Source organism: Anomaloglossus baeobatrachus, chromosome 4 (assembly GCF_048569485.1).
Source record: "Anomaloglossus baeobatrachus isolate aAnoBae1 chromosome 4, aAnoBae1.hap1, whole genome shotgun sequence".
NCBI classification, from domain to species: domain Eukaryota; kingdom Metazoa; phylum Chordata; class Amphibia; order Anura; family Aromobatidae; genus Anomaloglossus; species Anomaloglossus baeobatrachus.
In genome coordinates, this window is record NC_134356.1 from 331,321,434 (window position 1) to 331,344,036 (window position 22,603).

Genomic DNA, 22,603 nt, shown 5'->3' on the forward strand with positions numbered 1-22,603 from the left:
AGCTGAGAAAAAACTGCCCATGGAAGCGAACCCATAGGATAACATGGGTCCGGGTGGAATGTGATTTTTTATCGCATTCCATTCGCTCCATTTTACTCGCCGTGTGTGCTCAGCCTTTTGTTCAAGATAAACTATTGTACTAGACACATATTAGTAGGTTGGTAAGTGATTCGGAAGCTTGAATAATTCACATTAAAGGTAATTATTTTATATATTTATTTTGGCCTTCTAAACATTCACTTGAATGAGACCTTGCACTAAATCCACCTAAATCCAATATAAATATTAAAGAGGCTATAGCACTTGCACAGATACCATGACATTTTCAAATAGCTGATTGGCAGGAGTGACAAGAGTTGACCCATACTAATGTAATACTGACTGACTACACTTTACATAGGGTATCAATTTTAACAACCTACTATACCTTGCCCTGCGGATACTATAAATACTGCATCTACAATATATTACAAGTAATAAATGGCTTGAATCTGATGTAAACATTAAGGAGACTACAGTGTTTGCATGAGCACCACATCCTCTTCAGACTCTGACATCTGAGGGACAAAAGTGGCACTCACCCCCACCGAACTAATGATGATTATCTATCCTAAAGATAGGTCATCAATATTAAAGGTTGGATAATACTTTTATACATTTGATATACAATGGGTTAAGATGTTTGTGCTGAGTACTTTCTTAATATATTTTTACGGGAATTGGAGCTCCTTTTTGCTGCCTTAGAGCAGAGATATAACTTGACTCAATGCGTATGTAACACTTATGTAACAAGGATTGGATGCAACCGCTATCTCTCTACCTAATTTAGCTACATACCAGATTCAGAAGTCTAAATCCTTTATAGCATACAAAAACTGCTATCACTAATGTGGCACTAATATTTCCATATTGATGCATGCAAGTAGTAAAGCTTTAAACCTTTGTAGCTTTGAATCAGTAAAATGGAACTCTTATAGCTATACAGTTATACTAAGAAATTATTCTGCCACCATGGTAAAAAAAAATTACATTGGGCTAAAAGGCCATAATTCACTTTAATATGTTGCGTGTTTCTCCGAAAATAAGAAAATATTATTTTTTGCTCCAAAAGATGGACTAGGCCTTATTTTCAGGGATTTTTTTCATGAACAACAATCCCCATTTATTCTTAAACAAAAAAATAAATAAATCAAAATGTATTCATATATAGTTGTAATGCATTCTGGAACATCAACATAACTCTCCAATGTGTGCATCTATTTATTTATTATCTATCTATCTATCTATCTATCTAGCTATTACCTATCTATCTATCTATTTCTCATCTATCATTTATCTATCTAGCTATCTAGCTATTTATCTCTGTTTTACCTATCTACAGTATACTGCACATACACATCAGCAGGGCTTTTATTTCAAATATACTCAAAAATTCCTGTAAAATCATGCCAGGGCTTATTTTTGTGGTAGGTCTTATTTTATCAGAAACACAGTACTATGTCTGGGTATTGTAACTTTGGGAGACATGCTAAATAGAATTGGTGCAAATCAATTTTCAGGATCAAGAGTCCTAAGAACAGCTGTGAAAACAGCATCAATGGATCTTCTTTTGAATAGCCAGCCTAGAGCGACATCACATGTGCATCACGACGCAGCAATAATATTAGCCAAGTTGGCTAATCAAAAGAAGAAGCAAAGGATGCCATGAAGTAAGCATTGCTGTTAGAGCTCCCATCCAGTGACCACAGATTACTGCTGTGGCTGATGGACTGTGTCCTGTGAATTGATTTTCACCAACTCTGAATTTTAAATTTGCCATTGTAATTGGTATATGAAGCATAATATAATTAAAGGGTAGAACAATGTATCTATCTATCTATCTATCTATCTATCTATCCATCTATCCATCTATCCATCTATCCATCTATCCATCTATCCATCTATCTACACTGTACTTTTTGGACTATAAGATGCACATTTTTCCCCTCAAATGTGTGAGGAAAATGATCTGAATGTACCTGGCTTACTGTGGGGGGGCAGCGGTGGAGCAGGGTCACAGGACACAGGAGCAGGGTTACTGCTGTAGGAAGCTGGCGGTAGCAGGAGCGGTGAATATTAATGTCCCTATTAAAGAGAAATTAATGTTCACCGCTCGGCAACACTTACGTCCCGTCCAGGACCTCTACAGCTGCATTTGCTGCAGAAATAGTTCTCATTTAAAAAAATATGACCCTTGAAAATTAAATTAACTTTAATGTCTGACTTATATGTACCCTATATTTAATACATTTTGTTTGTTTCTTTCAGTTGCATCTGTAAGCTAATGGCCAATAAGACCAGAATTCTCGTTACCTCAAAACTAGAACAACTTAAGAAAGCCGACAAAATTCTCCTGTTGCATGAAGGCAGCTGTTATTTCTACGGAACATTTGGAGAACTTCAAGATAAACGTCCTGACTTCAGCTCTCAGTTGATGGGGATTGATGCTTTTGATAACTTCAGTGCAGAAAGAAGAAATTCTATATTAACAGAGACCTTGAGGAGATTCTCCATTGACAGTGATCCAGTAGTTGTTAGAAATGAAGTAAAAAATAAGTCTTTCAAGCAAGCAGCTGAATTTAAGGAAAAGAGAAAAAGTTCAATTATTAATGCTCGGAAATCAAGTCGAAAATTGTCTATCATGCAAAAATCTCAAACCCAAATGAGTGGAATAGAAGAAGAAGAGTCTCCCACTGAACCCGAGGAAAGAAAGCTGTCTTTAGTTCCAGATTCAGAGCAAGGAGAAGCAATTCTGCCCAGAAGTAACATCCTTAATGCTGGACCAACGTTTCAAGGTAGAAGAAGGCAATCTGTGTTGAACTTAATGACCGGTACATCAGTATCACAAAGTCAAGGTGCCTTCGGAAGAGGAACGTCCATTAGGAAAATGTCAATGGCGCCCCAAGCCAAATTATCACCAGAATTAGACATTTATAGCAGACGGTCTTCACAGGACAGTGTCATGGAAATCAGTGAAGAAATTAATGAAGAAGATTTAAAGGTACATAGACATCTTATACGCTAACTTCTTTATATCAGAATGTTCGCTTATTACTTTGCTGTCCATTTTGCACGTTTTACATTATTTTCAGGAAGTGGGTGAAGCTTAGAGGAAAGTTGGGCAATCACTGTTCATCAAACTTGTTCTAATTTACACCAGAATGTGGCAGAAATTCTAGTAGAAATCTCCTCCATTCCACAGCTGTAATATATTTTTGACTCTGGCCTACCACAGCCTTGAAGGATGCATATTATCACGAATTTGGTGCATTTTACAGCAGTCATGCGCCAGCATAAAAAATGTACTAGCACACCTCTCCTGCTATATATCGTCAACTTTTCAAACCAATGATAGACTTCAACACACATCCACTAGAAAATTCTACCGAAAACTTTTTAAAAATCAGGGCTTTTATATTAATTCCTGCATTTAAAAATTGTGCTGCATGTATAAAAAAACATTTTTAAATCAAAGATGTGCCAGATTCTTTAATGTATAAATGACTGAAATGCATTTGTTTACTTTTTATATTGTACTACACCTTTACAGTGTAGTAGTGGGTTGCCTTAGGGTGCATTTACAGTAGGCAATTATTGTTTCCTTATAATTATTCAGTGTAAACAGGCTGCCAAACACCCGACCCATGAGCAAAATACTCCTTTGTTGAGTGAAATAATCATTAAAGGGTTATTCCCAGCTCCATGATCCCATCCTAATATGTAATAATAATAATAATAATAATAGCAAATATCTTAAATTATAATGTAGTATAGTTCTCCTGATATAGACATGTCTCTTACCTTATGTGCAGGGCATTGCAGCTTAAGTATCCAAGATTATCAGATTATGTCCACTCATATAGTGACAGGCTAACGACACACAGGCATTTAGCATCCGATGCGAGAACATCGGATGTGTTATGCTAATGACCCCCAACTCCCACTCTGCTGCGACTGTAAGCCGAGTGTCATTATATTGTTATGCGAGCCTGTGATCGCAGCACAGCTGAGGAGGAGAATGTGGGATTAATCTCCCTATGTCCTCAATTATCAGCTGATGCGTATATCACACTGCACTTCGGTGTAATGCGATGTTTCTCTCACACCCATAGACTTGTATGGATGCGAGTGAAAACAAATCAGATTCCATCTGCAGCATGCTGCGATTGTTTTCTTGGTGCGAATAGGGCTGAGAAAAACAATCACTGATGGGAGCAACTCCATAGAGTAATATGGGTCCGAGTGGAATGCGATTTTTTTATCACATTCCACTCGCTCTGTTTTACTCGCCGTGTGTCCTTAGACTTAGTTAGTTAGTTGCTCATGGTCATAACGATGGATACCTAAGCTAAAATGCTTAGAACCTGATATATAGATAGCAAACAAAAACCCAGATGTTTTATATGCGGTATCTAAAGATAAATGCAATAGCTCAAATAGCATATGCTACTGCAAAAACATCAGTGCAGGAATAAATATGTACTTAGCTTGCATTATTCTGAGTCTTTAATGATAAAAAGACAAGCCCAGCTGGTATCAGGTCACATCAGCATGGCAGGAGCAGCATACAAAAAAAACCTAAAACAAACCAATCAGTGCCCGGCTTCCTTCTGCCCACCTTCAGACATTTGAGCAGGATGTGAGTGTTGTACTGACGTCCTGCTGAAATGTCCAAAGGCGGGGAGGAGGAAGCCGGCGCTGCTTGATTACAACCATGTCACGTGAGCCCCAGGAATGCGGCTTTAGACATCGCTGGAACTGCTGCCGCATCGGAGATGAGTATAGGCTTATTTATTTTTACGAGGGCGAACAAGGGGAATGAGAAGGATTGTCCAAGTACAAAGAATAGTTTATACTCACCAGTATTGTTCTAATACTTCCACCTGGGTACTAAAATATCGAGTTCGGTTGCACAGCCATTGCCCAACGGGAAAACTTCATGTAGAAAGAAAGAAAATCCGAATCCTCCAAATTAAATATAAATCTTTATTTAATCCATTTAAAATCCATGTTGGACAGGATAAAATTCAAACATGTTTCAGGCAAATGCCCTTGTTCACTTTCTATTTTTTCTATTTTCTTGGTTTACGTCATATAAATATTTTATTTTATATTGGCTGTTATTTTTTCCTGTATTTCCATGATTTTTCCAAGTGTATTCTTTACCCAAAGGAGTTTTTTAACAGTGATTTTCCTTTGCAGATGATCATGTGTAATTAATTTACCATTATTATTTTTCAATGTGGGCAGGTCTATGTGGTTTTAAATGTTTGTGTTACCATGTAGAAGTAGATTCAGTGAACAAGGGTGTTTGCCTGAAACATGTTTGAATTTTATCCTGTCCAACATGAATTTTAAATGGATTAAAAAAAGGATTTGTATTTTATTCGGAGGATCCTGATTTTTTTTTTCCTACACGGGGTTGTCCAAGTAGTCGACAACCCCTTTAAGTTTGTAACTTTTCTCACAAAGATGAAAAAACAAACTGTGATATACTGTAATAACAGCACCTTAATAGCTGCAATTTTTTTTATCAGCAAGTGTATGCATGGAAAGGCATTATTAAACCCCTCACTGCTAATTTTGCTTGAAAATTTGTTGTGTCACTAAGGCCTGTTTCACATGTCAGTGAAAAACACAGACGTTTTTCACTGACGTGTAAAAAACACATAAGTCCCTCCGTCTGCCGTGATTCATGTGGGTTGTCCATGTGTAATCCGTGATACGTGATATGTACTCCGTGATTGCATATGGCCGTATACTCACCTGTCCCCGCTCCTGCTGTCCATGGTGCAGCATCCGGCCCACGCTGTCTCTCACCTCTGCAGCTACTTCTGGGTCGGCTGTGGCTGCATATATAAATATGCATGCCATAATGAGCTGGCCAGGAAGAAGCAGAGAGCAGAGGCAGAACAAAGCGTTGCTGGAGAAGGTGACTTAAAAATGTTTTTATTTTCAATGTCCGTGTTTTTCTGGTATGTGTTTCACGGACCACACCATAGTGTGGTGCGTGGGACATCAGTTATGCCAGAAAAAAACATTCGCGTGTACACCGCATGGAGACACGGTCAGGGAAAAATCACTAATGTGCGGGCAGACCCATTGATTATAATGGGTCTGCGTATGTCAGTGATTCTGGTATGTATGAAAAAAAGCATATACATACCAGAATCACTGATGTGTGAAACAGGTCTAAGGCTGAGACCGCACTTTGCGTTCACCTACTTGCATTTCTAAACGCATGTGTTTGGCTTAATTGATTTGACCAAAGTTGCCTTTTTCAGAACTTTAGCACTGAAAACGCATGTATATTTACTGCTTTTTTGATGCGTTTTCAGCGCTTTTTACATGTTTTTTCACCTGTATTTTGACAGATGCATTTTGAACATCAAGACACTGCTAAATAAAGATTAAACAGTCAAACATAATGAAAAAAGAGAAAAAAAAGGATCATATCTATATTAATGGGAAAAATAATGAAAATAGCTATATTTCATTAAATTATAGCGGTAATATACATTTTATTGCTAAAATAGCAATAAATGCATACTATTCTTAAATTTAATTGTCGGACTATGTGTGTGTGTAAAGGGACATATCAAATCATTATTTTGATGTCCAAAACGCATGTTTTCAGCACTGAAAAAGCAGGTAAAACGCAGGAATTTGAAGGAATCTTGGTTTTTGCCATTTCTCATTGACTTCAATGTTACCAAAACGCACCCAAAATGGCAAAAACAATTGACATGCTGCTTCTTTGAATGCATAGTTTTTGCCACAAAATATGCAAATTAAACGCAGTGTTTAGAAACGCAAAGTGCGGTCTGAAAATCCCCATTTTCCATAGACTTTGCTGTGAAATCAAAACGCATGCCTTTTGGCATGAAAAAGGTGCTTCTCAAAACGGACATAAAAAGCAGCAGAAACGCAGGTGGAAACGCAAAGTGCGGTCTGAGCCTAAAAGTATGGTTCCTGTTTATTGAGATGCATAAGCCAATTTTTTTTTTTTTTTTTAAATAAGTCTCCATAAACCTGAAGCTTAAACGCAGTTGTTTGGCTGTCAAAATATGTGCATTGGTTAAAATATATTTCTTTAGACTGCAATATTGCTCAAATAGTCTGATATTAGACATATATACATGCCATCTGAATATGACCAGTTGTAGCTGCTTGCTTTTGGAACATGATTCCCCTAGATTTTCTGGTTCCATCCTATATTGTAAACGCACATAGTCAAGATTTTTTTCACTTTTAATATAAAATTCTCCTTTTTATTTTTTGAATACCTGGTTTAATTGTTTATTTTTTATATCATACCCCCCCATGACCATACTGCCAACCGTTGCAGCATGTTAATTTTTGGTCGTTAACCTATATGTAGCAAATTTAAAGCCTAGAATTTTCAGTTTCCATAAATTATATTTCTGTAAGATTGAAGGGAAAGATCGTCTATATATAAATGAAAAAAAAAGAACTATATATATATATATATATATATAGTATATATATATATACTGTATATCTTTTTTATATCTATATATATATCTTTATATATCTATATATATATATACTAGAAGGTGGCCCGATTCTACGCATCGGGTATTCTAGAATTTACGTATTGTGTAGTTCATGTATGATTTTTGTTATATATATATATATATATATATATATATATATATATAGATGTTGTTGTGTGTAGTTACCAAGTGTTTGTGTAGGGGCTGTACATGTTCTGGGTGTGGCGGGGGGTGAGGGCGGTGTTGTATGTGTGTTGCGTGTGTTGCGTTGTTTGTGGAGCGCTGTGTGTCTGTAGCGTTGTGTGTGTGTGTGTTGTGCGGTTTGTGTGTGTGTGGTGTGTTTTGGGGGGAGGTATGTTTTGAGCAATGTGTGTGTTGTGCGGTATGTGCGTATATTTGTGTGGGCTGCGGTGTTTGTGTGTTGGGTGTTGTGTGTGTGCAGCGTTGTCTGTGTGTGTGGGTGTCTGTGTAGGGCGTTGTTTGTGGTTTCCAGTGTGTGTGTGTTGTGCAGTGCGCGTGTGTGTGTGTGTGTGTGTGTGTTGGGGGGAGGTGTGCACCTCCCATCGTGCTCCATCCCCCATGCTGCACACCCCCCATCGTGCTCCATCCCCCATGCAGCGCACTCCCCATCGTGCTGCATCCCCTATGCTGCGCACTCCCAAACGTGCTCCATCCGCCATGCTGCGCACTCCCAAACGTGGTCCATCCGCCATGCTGCGCACTCCCAAACGTGCTCCATCCCCCATACTGCGCACTCCCCATCGTGCTGCATCCCCCATGCTGCGCACTCCCAAACGTGCTCCATCCCCCATGCTGCGCACCCCCCATCGTGCTCCATCCCCCATGCAGCGCACTCCCCATCGTGTTGCATCCCCCATGCTGCGCATTCCCAAACGTGCTCCATCCGCCATGCTGCGCACTCCCAAACGTGGTCCATCCGCCATGCTGCGCACTCCCAAACGTGCTCCATCCGCCATACTGCACACTCCCCATCGTGCTGCATCTCCCATGCTGCGCACTCCCAAACGTGCTCCATCCGCCATGTGGCGCACTCCCCATCGTGCTTTATCCGCCATGCTGCGCACTCCCAAACGTGCTCCATCCGCCATGCTGCGCACTCCCAAACGTGCTCCATCCGCCATGCTGCGCACCCCCCATCATGCTCCATCCGCCATGCTGCGCACTCCCAAACGTGCTCCATCCGCCATGCTGCGCACTCCCAAACGTGCTCCATCCCCCATGCTGCGCACTCCCAAACGTGCTCCACCCGCCATGCTGCGCACTCCCAAACGTGCTCCATCCGCCATGCTGCGCACTCCCAAACGTGCTCCATTCGCCATGCTGCGCACTCCCAAACGTGGTCCATCCGCCATGCTGTGCACTCCCAAACGTGCTCCATCCGCCATGCTGCGCACTCCCAAACGTGCTCCACCCGCCATACTGCGCACTCCCAAACGTGCTCCATCCGCCATGCTGCACACTCCCAAACGTGCTCCATCCGCCATGCTGCGCACTCCCAAACGTGCTCCATCCGCCATGCTGCGCACTCCCAAACGTGCTCCATCAGTCATGCTGCGCACTCCCAAACGTGCTCCATCCGCCATGCTGCGCACTCCCAAACGTGCTCCATCCGCCATGCTGCGCACTCCCAAACGTGGTCCATCCGCCATGCTGCGCACTCCCAAACGTGGTCCATCCGCTATGCTGCGCACTCCCAAACGTGGTCTATCCGCCATGCTGCGCACTCCCAAACGTGCTCCATCCGCCATGCTGCGCACTCCCAAACGTGCTCCATCCGCCATGCTGCACACTCCCAAACGTGCTCCATCCGCCATGCTGCTCACTCCCAAACGTGCTCCATCCGCCATGCTGCGCACTCCCAAACGTGCTCCATCCTCCATGCTGCGCACTCCCAAATGTGGTCCATCCGCCATGCTGCACACTCCCAAACGTGCTCCATCCTCCATGCTGCGCACTCCCAAACGTGGTCCATCCGCCATGCTGCGCACTCCCAAACGTGCTCCATCCCCCATGCTGCGCACTCCCCATCGTGCTCCATCCCCCATGCTGCGCACCCCCCATCGTGCTCCATCCCCCATGCTGCACCAGCATCAGCCTCTCTGCCCGCAGCATCAGCCTCTCTGCCCGCAGCATCAGCCTCTCTGCACACAGCATCAGCCTCTCTCCTCCCAGCATCAGCCTTTTCTGTCCCTAGCATCAGCCTCTCTCCTCCCAGCCTACCCCAGCCTCAGCCTCCCTCAGCATCAGCCTCTCTTCTCTCAGCCTCCCCCTCCCAGCCTTCCCAAGGATCAGCCTCTCTCATCCCAGCATCAGCCTCTCTCCTCCCAGCATCAGCCTCTCCTCTCTGTCCCCAGCATCAGCCTCTCTCCTCCCAGCCTTCCCCAGCATCAGCCTCTCTCCTCCCAGCCTCTCTCTCTTCCCAGCCTCCCCCAGCAACAGCCTCCCCCAGCATCAGCCTCTCTCCTTCCAGCCTCCCCCAGCATCAGCCTCTCTCCTTCCAGCCTCCCCCAGCATCAGCCTCCCTCTCCCAGCCTTCCCCAGGATCAGCCTCTCTCCTCCCAGCCTCCGTCCTCCCAGCCTCCCCCAGCATCAGCCTCCCCCAGCATTAGCCTCTCTCCTTCCAGCCTCCCCCAGCATCAGCCTCTCTCCTTCCAGCCTCCCCCAGCATCAGCCTCCCTCTTCCAGCCTTCCCCAGGATCAGCCTCTCTCCTCCCAGCCTCCGTCCTCCCAGCCTCCCCCAGCATCAGCCTCCCCCAACATCAGCCTCTCTCCTTCCAGCCTCCCCCAGCATCAGCCTCTCTCCTTCCAGCCTCCCCCAGCATCAGCCTCCCTCTTCCAGCCTTCCCCAGGAACAGCCTCTCTCCTCCCAGCCTCCGTCCTCCCAGCCTTCCCCAGCATCAGCTTTCCCCTCCCAGCCTCCCTCAGCATCAGCCTTCCCCAGCATCAGCCTCTCTCCTTCCAGCCTCAGCCTCTCTCCTCCCAGCCTCCGTCCTCCCAGCCTTCCCCAGCATCAGCTTTCCCCTCCCAGCCTCCCTCAGCATCAGCCTTCCCCAGCATCAGCCTCTCTCCTTCCAGCCTCAGCCTCCCTCCTTCCAGCCTCCCCCAGCATCAGCCTCTCTCCTTCCAGCCTCCCTCAGCATCAGCCTCCCCTTCCCAGCCTTCCCCAGGATCAGCCTCTCTCCTCCCAGCCTCCTTCAGCATCAGCCTTCCCCTCCCAGTCTCCCCCTCCCAGCCTTCCCCAAGATCAGCCTCTCTGCTCCCAGCCTCCTCCAGCACGCCGTGCTCCTCTGCCGACACTCAAACACCCGATCGCATACACTCACACACACCCGATCGCATACACTCACACACACCCGATCGCATACACTCACACACACCCGATCGCATACACTCACACACACCCGATCGCATACACTCACACACACCCGATCGCATACACTCACACACACAGACACTGACGAAATCGCACATACGCGCTCATACTCACAACATCCGGAGATACCACATGCTTCTGGCCATGTGATCCTCCGTCAGGTCCTGGAAGGTCACAACAGCACAGTATCGAGGCCGAGAAGCAAGCGATATCGCCGGATGCTGTGAGTATGTGGATGCGATGTGAGGTGTGTGTGAAGTGTGTGTGAGAGTGAGTGTGATCTGATGTGTGTGTATGTGTGTGTGTGTGCTGTTATGTGTGTGAGAGTGAGTGTGATCTGATGTGTATGTGTGCGTGCGTGTGGATCTTCCGCCGCTGCAGGACCTTGATGCGCTTGTAAGCATGCTAGCATGGTTACCAACGTATCCCGTCCCCCGCTCGCACGGGAGCCCACACCAGCATACGGCGGCAAAGCCAGCAATGCGAGGGTAAGTGTCGGCTGGGTCGGCGGCGTACGCTGATGTGGGCTCCTGGGGGGGAGTAGGGGGGGGGAACAGTACTCACCTGGGAGTCGTGGCTCCGTGACAGCCGTGTCAGTTCGGGGAATGCGCGGGGGGAGGGGGGCGGGGCCAGAGCTAGCGTGCATTGCGTGAGGGGGGCGGGGCGTGGCGTGGCCGAATTGCCAATGCCTGCAGGGTGCCGGGGGCGAGAGGCCAATCTGTGGGGGGGGCGGAGCCTGGGCGAGCGGCTGGCCAATCCGTGTGGGGGCGCAGCCTGGGCGAACGGCCAATCCGTGTGGGGGGACGGGGCCATGGCGAGCCCAGCGGCCAATCAGCTTTGTGTCACCGTAAGGACACAATTTTGGAGCATAACAGACAGACAGACAGACAGACAGAATAAGGCAATTATATATATAGATATATATATATATCTATATATCTATATATCTATATTGTGAGAAGGTGACCGGGGTTATCTATGACGGCCGTTATGTCTCACCCCGGTTGTGCTCACTTCATGATAGAAAGCAACTCCACTCCAGGGTTCATGCTGTTTCCCTACAGACTGAACGAAGGGTTAAAAGGAAACAGGACCAAGGGCGGGGTGTGCCTGGTGGGAGGGAGTGAATACAACTTCCTGAGTTTCTGCCGGAGAGGCACATATGTATTGTAATGGACTCTTGTGACTATTAAACCGGCTGTTATGAACCTTGATGCCTGGATCCCGTGTCTTCTGCTGCGCAGCCGACCACGCTACCTCACATATGGTGGAGAATCGGCGGGCATGCCAGCCCGGTGAGGTGTAGCTTCCATTGCTGGTTACCCGGTGGCACATGTCCTGGATTCAAGCAGCTATATTACAGCCCAAACCCGGCGACGCCATGGAGGAGATACTGAAGCAGCAGCAACAGATCAATGCACACCTGCTCCAGTCCTTGAAAGCGCAGGACCAAAGGCACCAGGAACAGATGGTTCTCCTGGCCAAGGCGATCCGTGCTGGACCGGCAGCAACAAACCCGGGATTCGGTGATGACAGCAGCGTCCGGAAAGCGGTGAGACAAGCGTTGCAAAAGATGACCCCGGGGGATGATGTGGAAGCGTTCCTGGCGGTGTTTGAGCGGGTGGCTGAGCGGGAAAAGCTGCCGACCCCCCAGTGGGCTGAGGTATTGTCGCCCTATCTGACGGGGGAGCCCCAGAAGGCGTACCTGGACCTCTGTACCGAGGACGCCATTGACTATGTGACCCTGAAAGCCGAAATACTGGCTCGGTTGGGGGTGAATACCTATGTACGGGCTCAGCGAGTAAATCAGTGGTTCTATGAGGAAGCCAAACCCGTACGCTCCCAGGCCTATGATTTATTGCATCTCGTAAAAAAGTGGTTGCAGCCTGACACTCTGAGCCCGGCGCAGATGGTGGAAAGGGTAGTGGTGGATCGCTTTGTGCGCACTTTACCCATCACCATTCAACGGTGGGTAGGACAGGGCGACCCGAGTACCCTGGACCAATTAGTGTCCCTGGTAGAGCGGCATGTGGCTACGCAGGACTTGATACGGGACACTGAGACTTTGCGTACCGCCCGTCGGTCCGGCCCCTCCAAGCCTAGGGCCAAGGACCCACCGCCGACACCGGTGCAGGAGTCCGCTACTGTCCCATCGGAAGCCGCGGCCGCCGTCCCTGAGGTCCGGAGGATCCAGTACCCTAAACGACAAATCGGCAAGGGAGTGTCCTTCCCTATTAGATGTTGGCGGTGCCAGCGGGTGGGACATATGGAAGCCCAGTGTCCACTTACCACGGAGCCCATGGACTGTGGTGTCACCCGGCGGGGTTCAATGTATGCCCAGGTGGTGTGTACCGCTGACCTGGGCTCCCCAGAGACTGAGCCCCACTTGTGCCAAATACAGGTGAATGGGTGTCCGGTTACAGGCTTGTTGGATTCCGGGAGCTTAGTGACACTTGTGCGATCAACCCTAAGGGCTAAAGTAAAGGCCACAGGACGTACCGTGGGGGTGGTGTGCATACATGGGGACCGCCGAGACTATCCCACAGGGACTGTCACCCTCACAGCACCTTGCGGTCAGGTGCAACATGAGGTGGGACTTATTGACACTCTTCCCTATGACGTGATCCTAGGAAGGGATCTGCCGTATTTTTGGTCATTATGGAAGGGACCTCCTAAGTCCCCTCAGAGATTGGTCAGTCCGGGACCTGAGCCCTACAATCCTGAATCCGGGACGCCTGCCGTAGGGGTTCCCATGATAGGGTCAGAACGGGAACCCGATAGGTCGCCCCTAGAGGTATTGGCAGGAGAGGCTGAGACGGTCGAACCCATCCCGGACTTGGAGGCATCCCCGGATACGTTTGGGACAGCCCAACTCCAGGATCCTACATTAATACATGCCCGGAGTCGGGTGACAGTAGTTGATGGGGTGGCACAGCTACCCGGTGCCCAGGTAAGGTACCCCCATTTCGCTCTTAAACAGGATTTACTCTACCGGGTAGATGAAATACGGGGCGTGGGGGTAGAGCAGTTGGTGGTGCCCCAGCCGTATCGACGGCGGGTCCTCGACTTAGCTCACAAACACCTGATGAGTGGCCACCTAGGGGTCAAGAAAACGCAGGAGCGAATATTGCAAAGGTTCTATTGGCCCGGGGTCTTTGGGGAGGTAAAACGATTCTGTGAAACCTGCCCGGAGTGTCAGCTTACCGCACCCCTGGCCCACTTTCGCAGTCCGTTGGTACCGTTACCCATTATAGAAATCCCGGAGTGAATGGGCTAGTCCCATTGTCCTAATACCAAAACCTGATGGCTCCTTAAGGTTCTGCAATGACTTTAGGAGATTGAACGAAATATCCAAGTTCGATCTCTACCCCATGCCCCGGGTGGATGAGCTGATTGATAGGCTGGGACAGGCGCGATATTTTACCACGCTCGACCTGACCAAGGGGTACTGGCAGGTGCCACTGACTGAGTCCGCCAAGGAGAAAACCGCTTTTGTTACGCCGGAGGGTCTCTTCCACTATGTTGTCTTGCCTTTTGGGTTACACGGCGCTCCAGCCACGTTCCAGAGGTTGATGGACTTGGTGCTGGAACCCCACCAGGCGTATGCATCAGCGTACCTTGACGACATCATTATTTACAGCTCCGAGTGGCAGACCCACTTGGAACAGGTACAAGCGGTGGTGGACGCGCTTCGAACAGCCGGATTGACAGCCAATCCCAAGAAATGTGCGTTGGGACTCACGGAAGCCCGCTACTTGGGCTACGTGATAGGCCAAGGAGTGATTAAGCCCCAAATTAACAAGGTTGAGGCGATCCAGAAGTGGCCTAGACCCCTGACCACGAAGCAGGTTAGGGCCTTCCTGGGTATCGTGGGGTACTACAGGAGGTTTGTCAAAGATTTTGCGGGACTATCAGCCCCCTTGACGGACCTTCTCAAAGGCAAGAAGTCCGTCATGGTGCGCTGGACTCCGCAGGCCGAGGACTCCTTCCGGGCCTTGAAGGGGGTCCTGTGCGGACAGCCCGTTCTTGTCAACCCTGATTTCCGGAAGGAGTTTATTGTACAGACTGACGCCTCTGAGGTCGGCCTGGGGGCAGTGCTGTCTCAGGTGGTTCAGGGGGAGGAACACCCCGTCACCTTCTTGAGTAGGAAGCTCACCCCTCCCGAGCGGAATTATAGCGTAGTGGAGAAGGAGTGCCTGGCGATTAAGTGGGCCTTGGAGTCCCTACGCTATTACCTGCTGGGACGGCAGTTTCGCTTGGTGACGGATCACTCTCCACTGGTCTGGATGAGGTCCGCCAAGGAACGGAATGCCCGGGTTACCCGGTGGTTCCTTTCTCTGCAGAACTTCCGGTTTACGGTTGAACACCGGGCCGGTAGGTTGCTGGGCAATGCCGATGCCTTGTCCCGCGGCCCATGTTTGATGGCGGGAGTTCAACCCCGCACGCTTGAACTGAGGGGGGGGGTATGTGAGAAGGTGACCGGGGTTATCTATGACGGCCGTTATGTCTCACCCCGGTTGTGCTCACTTCATGATAGAAAGCAACTCCACTCCAGGGTTCATGCTGTTTCCCTACAGACTGAACGAAGGGTTAAAAGGAAACAGGACCAAGGGCGGGGTGTGCCTGGTGGGAGGGAGTGAATACAACTTCCTGAGTTTCTGCCGGAGAGGCACATATGTATTGTAATGGACTCTTGTGACTATTAAACCGGCTGTTATGAACCTTGATGCCTGGATCCCGTGTCTTCTGCTGCGCAGCCGACCACGCTACCTCACAATATATATATATATATATATATTTATATATATATATATATATATATATATCTATATATATATATATATATATATATATATATATACAGTCATATGAAAAAGTTTGGGCACCCCTATTAATGTTATTCTTTTTTCTTTATAACAATTTGAGTTTTTGCAACAGCTATTTCAGTTTCATATATCTGATAACTGATGGACTCAGTAATATTTCTGGATTGAAATGAGGTTTATTGTATTAACAGAAAATGTGCAATCCGCATTTAAACAAAATTTGACCGGTGCAAAAGTATGGGCACCTCAACATAAAAGTGACATTAATATTTTGTAGATCCTCCTTTTACAAAAATAACAGCCTCTAGTCGCTTCCTGTAGCTTTTAATAAGTTCCTGGATCCTGGATGAAGGTATATTTGACCATTCCTGTTTACAAAACAATTCCAGTTCAGTTAAGTTTGATGGTCGCCGAGCATGGACAGCACGCTTCAAATCATCCCACAGATTTTCAATGATATTCAGGTCTGGGGACTGGGATGTCCATTCCAGAACATTGTAATTGTTCCTCTGCATGAATGCCTCAGTAGATTTGGAGCAGTGTTTTGGATCGTTGTCTTGCTGAAATATCCATCCCCTGCGTAACTTCAACTTCATCACTGATTCTTGCACATTATTGTCAAGAATCTGCTGATATTGAGGTGAATCCATGTGACCCTCAACTTTAACAAGATTCTCGGTGCCGGTATTGGCCACACAGCCCCAAAGCATGATGTTTTTTGCCTCCATGCATAACGCCTTTTTGTATGACCAAACAACTCAATCTTTGTTTCATCAGTCCACAGGACCTTCTTCCAAAATGTAACTGGCTTGTCCAAATGTGCTTTTGCATACCTCAGGCAACTCTGTTTGTGGCGTGCTTGCAGAAACGGCTTCTTTCGCATCACTCTCCCATACAGCTTCTCCTTGTGCAACGTGCGCTGTATTGTTGACCGAAGCACATTGACACCATCTGCAGCAAGATGATGCTGCAGGTCTTTGGAGGTGGTCTGTGGATTGTCCTTGACTGTTCTCACCATTCTTCTTCTCTGCCTTTCTGATATTTTTCTTGGCCTGCCACTTCTGGGCTTAACAAGAACTGTACCTGTGTTCTTCCATTTCCTAACTATGTTCCTCACAGTGGAAACTGACAGTTTAAATCTCTGAGAAAACTTTTTGTATCCTTCCCCTGAACAACTATGTTGAATAATCTTTGTTTTCAGATCATTTGAGAGTTGTTTTGAGGAGCCCATGATGCCACTCTTCATAGGAGATTCAAATAGGAGAACAACTTGCAAGTGGCCACCTTAAATACCTTTTCTCATGATTGGATACACCTGCCTATGAAGTTCAAAGCTCAATGAGGTTACAAAACCAATTTAGTGCTTTAGTAAGTCAGTAAAAAGTAGTTAGGAGTGTTCAAATCAAGAAATTGATAAGGGTGCCCATATTTTTTCACTGGTCAAATTTTGTTTAAATGCGGATTGCACATTCATATTACTCAGTCCATCAGTTATTAAATATATGAAACTGAAATAGCTGTTGCAAACACCCAAATTGTTCTAAAGGAAAAAGGTTAACATTAATAGGGGTGCCAAAACTTTTTCATATGACTGTATATATATATATATATACACAATTAAAAAACACAAAAGGTTAAGGTTTTTCAACTGTTTGTCCAGTAGCGTTTAGCAATTGTAGACAACTCTTCAAAACTGCTTGCTGTTGCTGCAAATTATTTAGCTTCTGTGCATGTATTTTTGTAGTGACCTCTTTTTTAAGGCTAAGCATTTTTTTTGTTAAGCGTGGGAGAATTTTAAACCAAACTTTAGCCCCCCATAAATATTGTTTAAACAACAAACACATTTTGATTTTTGCCTCCCTATTTCCACATTCTATTTTGGCAATGGTACATCACCTAAATACTGTGGTATGTTGCAGCATTTTTAATCAGTGTTCCTTCCTCCCTTTTGGCCAGGGAATGCTCAGTAAACTATCCTAAAACTGATTCAATAAATTATTACAGTAAATCAAAACAATGTAATTCTCTTTAAAGTGTCAACTTGGAGACACATACATGCCCCACTGATATAATGGGAAAGTTGTTAAATTATCCTTGTTTTTCCATCATGTGAAATCTGCTAATGCCTAGAATTTCTGGTTCATGTCATATTTTCTGAATTAAATATTATCCTTATGTTCAAAAGTTAAGCTAAACCCAAACGTGGCATGATCAACGCATGTGGTAGGGCGATAGAAAAAAAACGTAACACCACAGACAAGGATGTGTTAGCTGCTAGCACCATCAATGGCACTGATGGCTTGATATGACCTGGCAGTAGTAGGACCAAATGCAGGTTACATTTCGTAGCCTTTGCATTGAGCAAGTGTATTACTGGCAGAGAAGTGTAGGCCATAATGGAGTTAATGCCCAATCACTCATATCAATAACAGCAGAATGATGTAGCCTTTGACAATATCACTATAAATAGTGTTCTGCTCTGATCACCTCCTCCACCACCATTACACTTAATGTTGTACAGAGCTGCATTTCCAATCCGTCAAGGTTTCTATTCTGCGTTACAGTTCCCTAACCCACAGCACCCTGTGGGCTGAGGAACATACTACACCAGAAGAACTTTATCCAGTTGATTTTTTGGAAGACATAACAGTCAGCCTTTGTTCTTGGATGACAAGGGGCTGGAGAACATTGACAACACAATTTCAATGTTAAGGTATATTGCAGGCTCTGTAAGCTGTATTAGTAAGGGCACTGGCTTTGGTAGTAACCTATAGGCAAGGTCAAATTTCAAGGCGGGAATTAGATAGATGGCCAAGGCGCTCAGGCCATTTACCATACCAAGTAACCTGTTAGTGGAATAAAGGATAAAGATGATGTTTCTATGGAGGACAAGACCTGGAAACGAGGTGGTGTCTTCAGAGTACTTCTTAGTACAATTATTGGCTGCGGCGATGTTGACATGACGTCAGCATTGCAGCAAAACAGAGACCAGGGCAGCAGCGGAGAGCAGTCATTGGACCCAGGAAATGTAGGGGGTAAGTAGTGCTCTACATTAGTATATAGTATTAATAGAAAGAAGAGCTTTCAATGCAGCTTTAGAAAAGAAAAAATATTTAACTCATGCTATATGTTTGTCTGTTTTTCTTAATTTTTGGTCTATGTATGCAACTCTATAGGCAACAGTTACATTGATCTAGCTATATGTTTGCCATATAAGCTCCAAAACTGCTGTGAACAAAACCTTAGTTATAAATATACAGAGTTCTTGTAGTGAGAGTTGTCATACCATCACCTAACTGTACCATTTAATCCATACAAAACAGGAATGCTTCCTTGATGACACAGACAGCGCTTCACCAACTACCACCTGGAACACTTATTTCAGATACGTCACTGCTCACAAGAGCCTAATCTTCATTCTTATTCTTGTTCTGGTGATTTTCTTGGCAGAGGTATGTAAAACTAACATATGCTAAAATGAATGGCTGGATTTATATAATTTTGAGAAAATTCTATATCTAATTAGAAAAAATAAGCCAAAACATATTGCAGATAATCATTTTGCCCATGCATGGTAAAATATTACACGGGTAACAAGGAGTATTGTTAGTATGTGCCAACCTGATTCCTGCACTAGATTGTTACTGTAATAATGACTTAATTGCTTGTTTAAAAGTGTTGACTGGATTAAAGTATTTGCTGAGATATCTACAGGATTGCTCATCAGTAGCACATGGTCCAACGTTCAATGCCCACACGGTCAATTGTTTTTAGTTTCTTCAGCAGTCGGATTTAAAGACTTTGAACAGAGCTGCCGCAGTAACCGCAACCGGAGCTACAGTTTGCGTACACTGCACTTAGCAGTAACCTTCAGTGTTTACCCCCACAGATCTGCTATTGATGACCTATCCTGCACATAGATCATTAATACTGTCCCCGGACAACCCCATTAGAGTTTGATTGTGGCTAGATTATAAGATTTGCACTTCTCATTATGAAAATGTAGAATCTTGCAAATTTACATAGTAAGTTTTCTATAAACAAGGGAATGATGTTTCACATTATTTATGTAAGTCCTATATGTTTATAGCACAATCAAACCCCAGGGCTTATACTAGTTTTTACTACTAGATATAACATCATTAATCCCTTTTACGTGTTTAAACTGATATAAAAGCAAATAATAGTAGTAATAATAATAATAAGATTAATGTCTTGGTTACAGGTTGCTGCTTCCTTGACTGGACTGTTGCTTATCAGTCAGTAAGTAAAATCTACCATTTATCCTCAGATTTTTTAGCTAGACCCAAGAGACACTTCCAACACCACGTCTGGTAGCTCCAGTAGACTGCAGGCACTTATTAATGTCAACTTTATTTTGTCTTCACCAGTGTCTCTCTTGTGGTTATACACTGTATACACAACTATTAGGCAATTTGTATTTTTGATTAATTTTATTATTGAACTACTATAGTGTAGTTAGTCAATCCAAAAGTTTAAAAAACCTGAAATTTAGGAAAGTAAAAGTGAGGATTTGTCTTTCTAAAGGACAATATCTATGTATGCATAAATATTGGCCAATTACTATGTGTGACAAAGTATTTTGCAGCTATATTAAAATTGGAAATGTTCCCATCTTAAATGATTATTTTCATCTGTTAAAATGACAATATGAACCAAACAACACAAAATGTACAAAACTGCATTTCTGACGTTTCTAAAAAAATATATTAGTGGCCAATATAGCCACCATTTTTTTTTTTAAATAGCAGTCATGAGTCTTCCATCCATGAACTCTGTCAGTTTCTTAATCTTACGATTAACTTTTTGGGCTGCACTATCTACAGCCTCCCAGACACTGATTAGAGAGGTGTATGATTTTCCTTCACTGCAAATCTCCCAATTAAGAAAGACTCAGATGTACTCAATAGGATTTATTTCAGGTGAGAAATGGGGTCTTGTCATTATTCTCTCATCTTTAAAGCCTTTACTGGCTAGCCAAGCAGTGGGCCACTTTGACTCATGCAATGGAGCATTGTCCTGCATAAAATTCATGGTCTTCTTGAAAGATGCAGAATTGTTCCAGTAGAACTGCTTGAAGAAAGTGTCTTCTAAAAACTGGAAGTAGGTTTAGGAGTTGAGGTGCAACATGTTACCAGCCCATAGCTGTACCCCACTCCACCTTTCTGGAGTCTGAGTTGTAGTGGAGGTTTGTGTCTGTTACTGATCCAGACTCGCGCCTATTCATCTGGTCCGTCAAGAGTCACTCTAATCTCATCAGTCCATAAAACCTTCAAAATATCTGGTCTTCAGTTATTTCTTGGCCCAGTCTTGACATTTTAGCCTATTTTTCTTGCTCAGTTTTAGTCTACCTTATTTTAGCCATTCTGAGAATTAAAGCCAGCTGTCAGTGAGTGCCAGGGGTACGGTAACAGCCGCTGCTCACTATGCCCAGACTGGTGACTGAAGCCATACCGACACCACCCTAATGACTGACAGCCTGAGGCTGCTGAAAGGAATAAAGTTGATTTCCTCCCAGCAGCTGGGCTTTTGGTGTTGACACCGGGCAGCTTCAAAACGCTGTAGGTTAATAGCAACCTGCAGGTTCATAATGTTTTTTAATTGACAGATTCCCTAATTATATGCAAATAGTGTATGTAAAATTGAGTTGTACGAGTAAACACTGCCTTATTGTTACGGCACACAAGCAAATTATTGCTCTCATTTACGGAAAGGATAAGTTGTGCACAGATGCTTTGGATTCCTAAAGGGCAATTATTATCTCTAAAGCCTACTTTACACGTTGCAATTAGTTGTACAATCGCATTTGCGATGTGACACGCCCAGGTTGCATACGGGATCTATCAGATTTCACGTTGGTCGTTCATTTGCTGTCACACGAGCGTTAATAGTCTATGTTAAATTGATCAATTTTGTGTGCGATCCTTTAGATCATGTGTTCTGTGACGTATGCATTGAGCACCTTTTTTTTTTTTTATTTATTGACTTGCCAAGCGTGTGTAATGTGGGATGCGTTTTTACTATGTCATCTGCCATTCAGCTCTGCTACATGGCCGCTAACAGCAGACACAGACAGCCATGTAGCAGAGCTGAATGGCAGATGACAGCAGACACAGACAGAGCCGCACTGTCAGAATGAACTCGGGTGAACTTCACCCGACTTCATTGTGATGCTGCGGCTCTGTCTGTGTCGCGTCCTGATTAGCGGTCACCAGTGAAGACTCACCGGTGACCACTAATCCCCTGAGTAACTGAAGTTAGCAGCCCTCTCTCATATACTCACCGATCCCCGGCGCCGCGTTGCACGGCATTCACACTGCTCCGGCGGCTTTTACTGTTTTGAAAAAGCCGGCCGCCCATTAAACAATTTCGTATTCCCTGCTTTCCCCGCCCACCAGCGCCTATGATTGGTTACAGTGAGACACGCCCCCACTCTGAGTGACAGGTGTCACACTGCACCCAATCACAGCAGCCGGTGGGCGTGTCTATACTGTGTAGTGAAATAAATAATTAAATAATTAAAAAAAACGGCGTGCGGTTCCCCCCATTTTTAAAACCAGCCAGATAAAGCCATACGGCTGAAGGCTGGTATTCTCAGGATGGGGAGCTCCACGTTATGGGGAGCCCCCCACCCTAACAATATCAGCCAACAGCCGCCCAGAATTGCCGCATACATTAGATGCGACAGTTCTGGGACTGTACCCGGCTCTTCCCGATTTACCCTGGTGCGTTGGCAAATCGGGGTAATAAGGAGTTATTGGGAGCCCATAGCTGCCAATAAGTCCTAGATTAATCATGTCAGGCAT

General features: G+C 45.2%; 1 protein-coding gene across 1 annotated transcript in view; it reads left to right on the forward strand.

The window, feature by feature from the left end:
• CFTR (CF transmembrane conductance regulator) overlaps window positions 1-22,603 on the forward strand; it is a 227,079-nt gene that overhangs the window by 124,939 nt on the left and 79,537 nt on the right. The window contains exons 14-16 of the mRNA XM_075345036.1: window positions 2,308-3,040; window positions 19,100-19,228; window positions 20,002-20,039. Of these exons, the coding sequence (XP_075201151.1) occupies window positions 2,308-3,040; window positions 19,100-19,228; window positions 20,002-20,039 (900 nt within the window). The remainder of the gene's footprint in view (window positions 1-2,307; window positions 3,041-19,099; window positions 19,229-20,001; window positions 20,040-22,603) is intronic.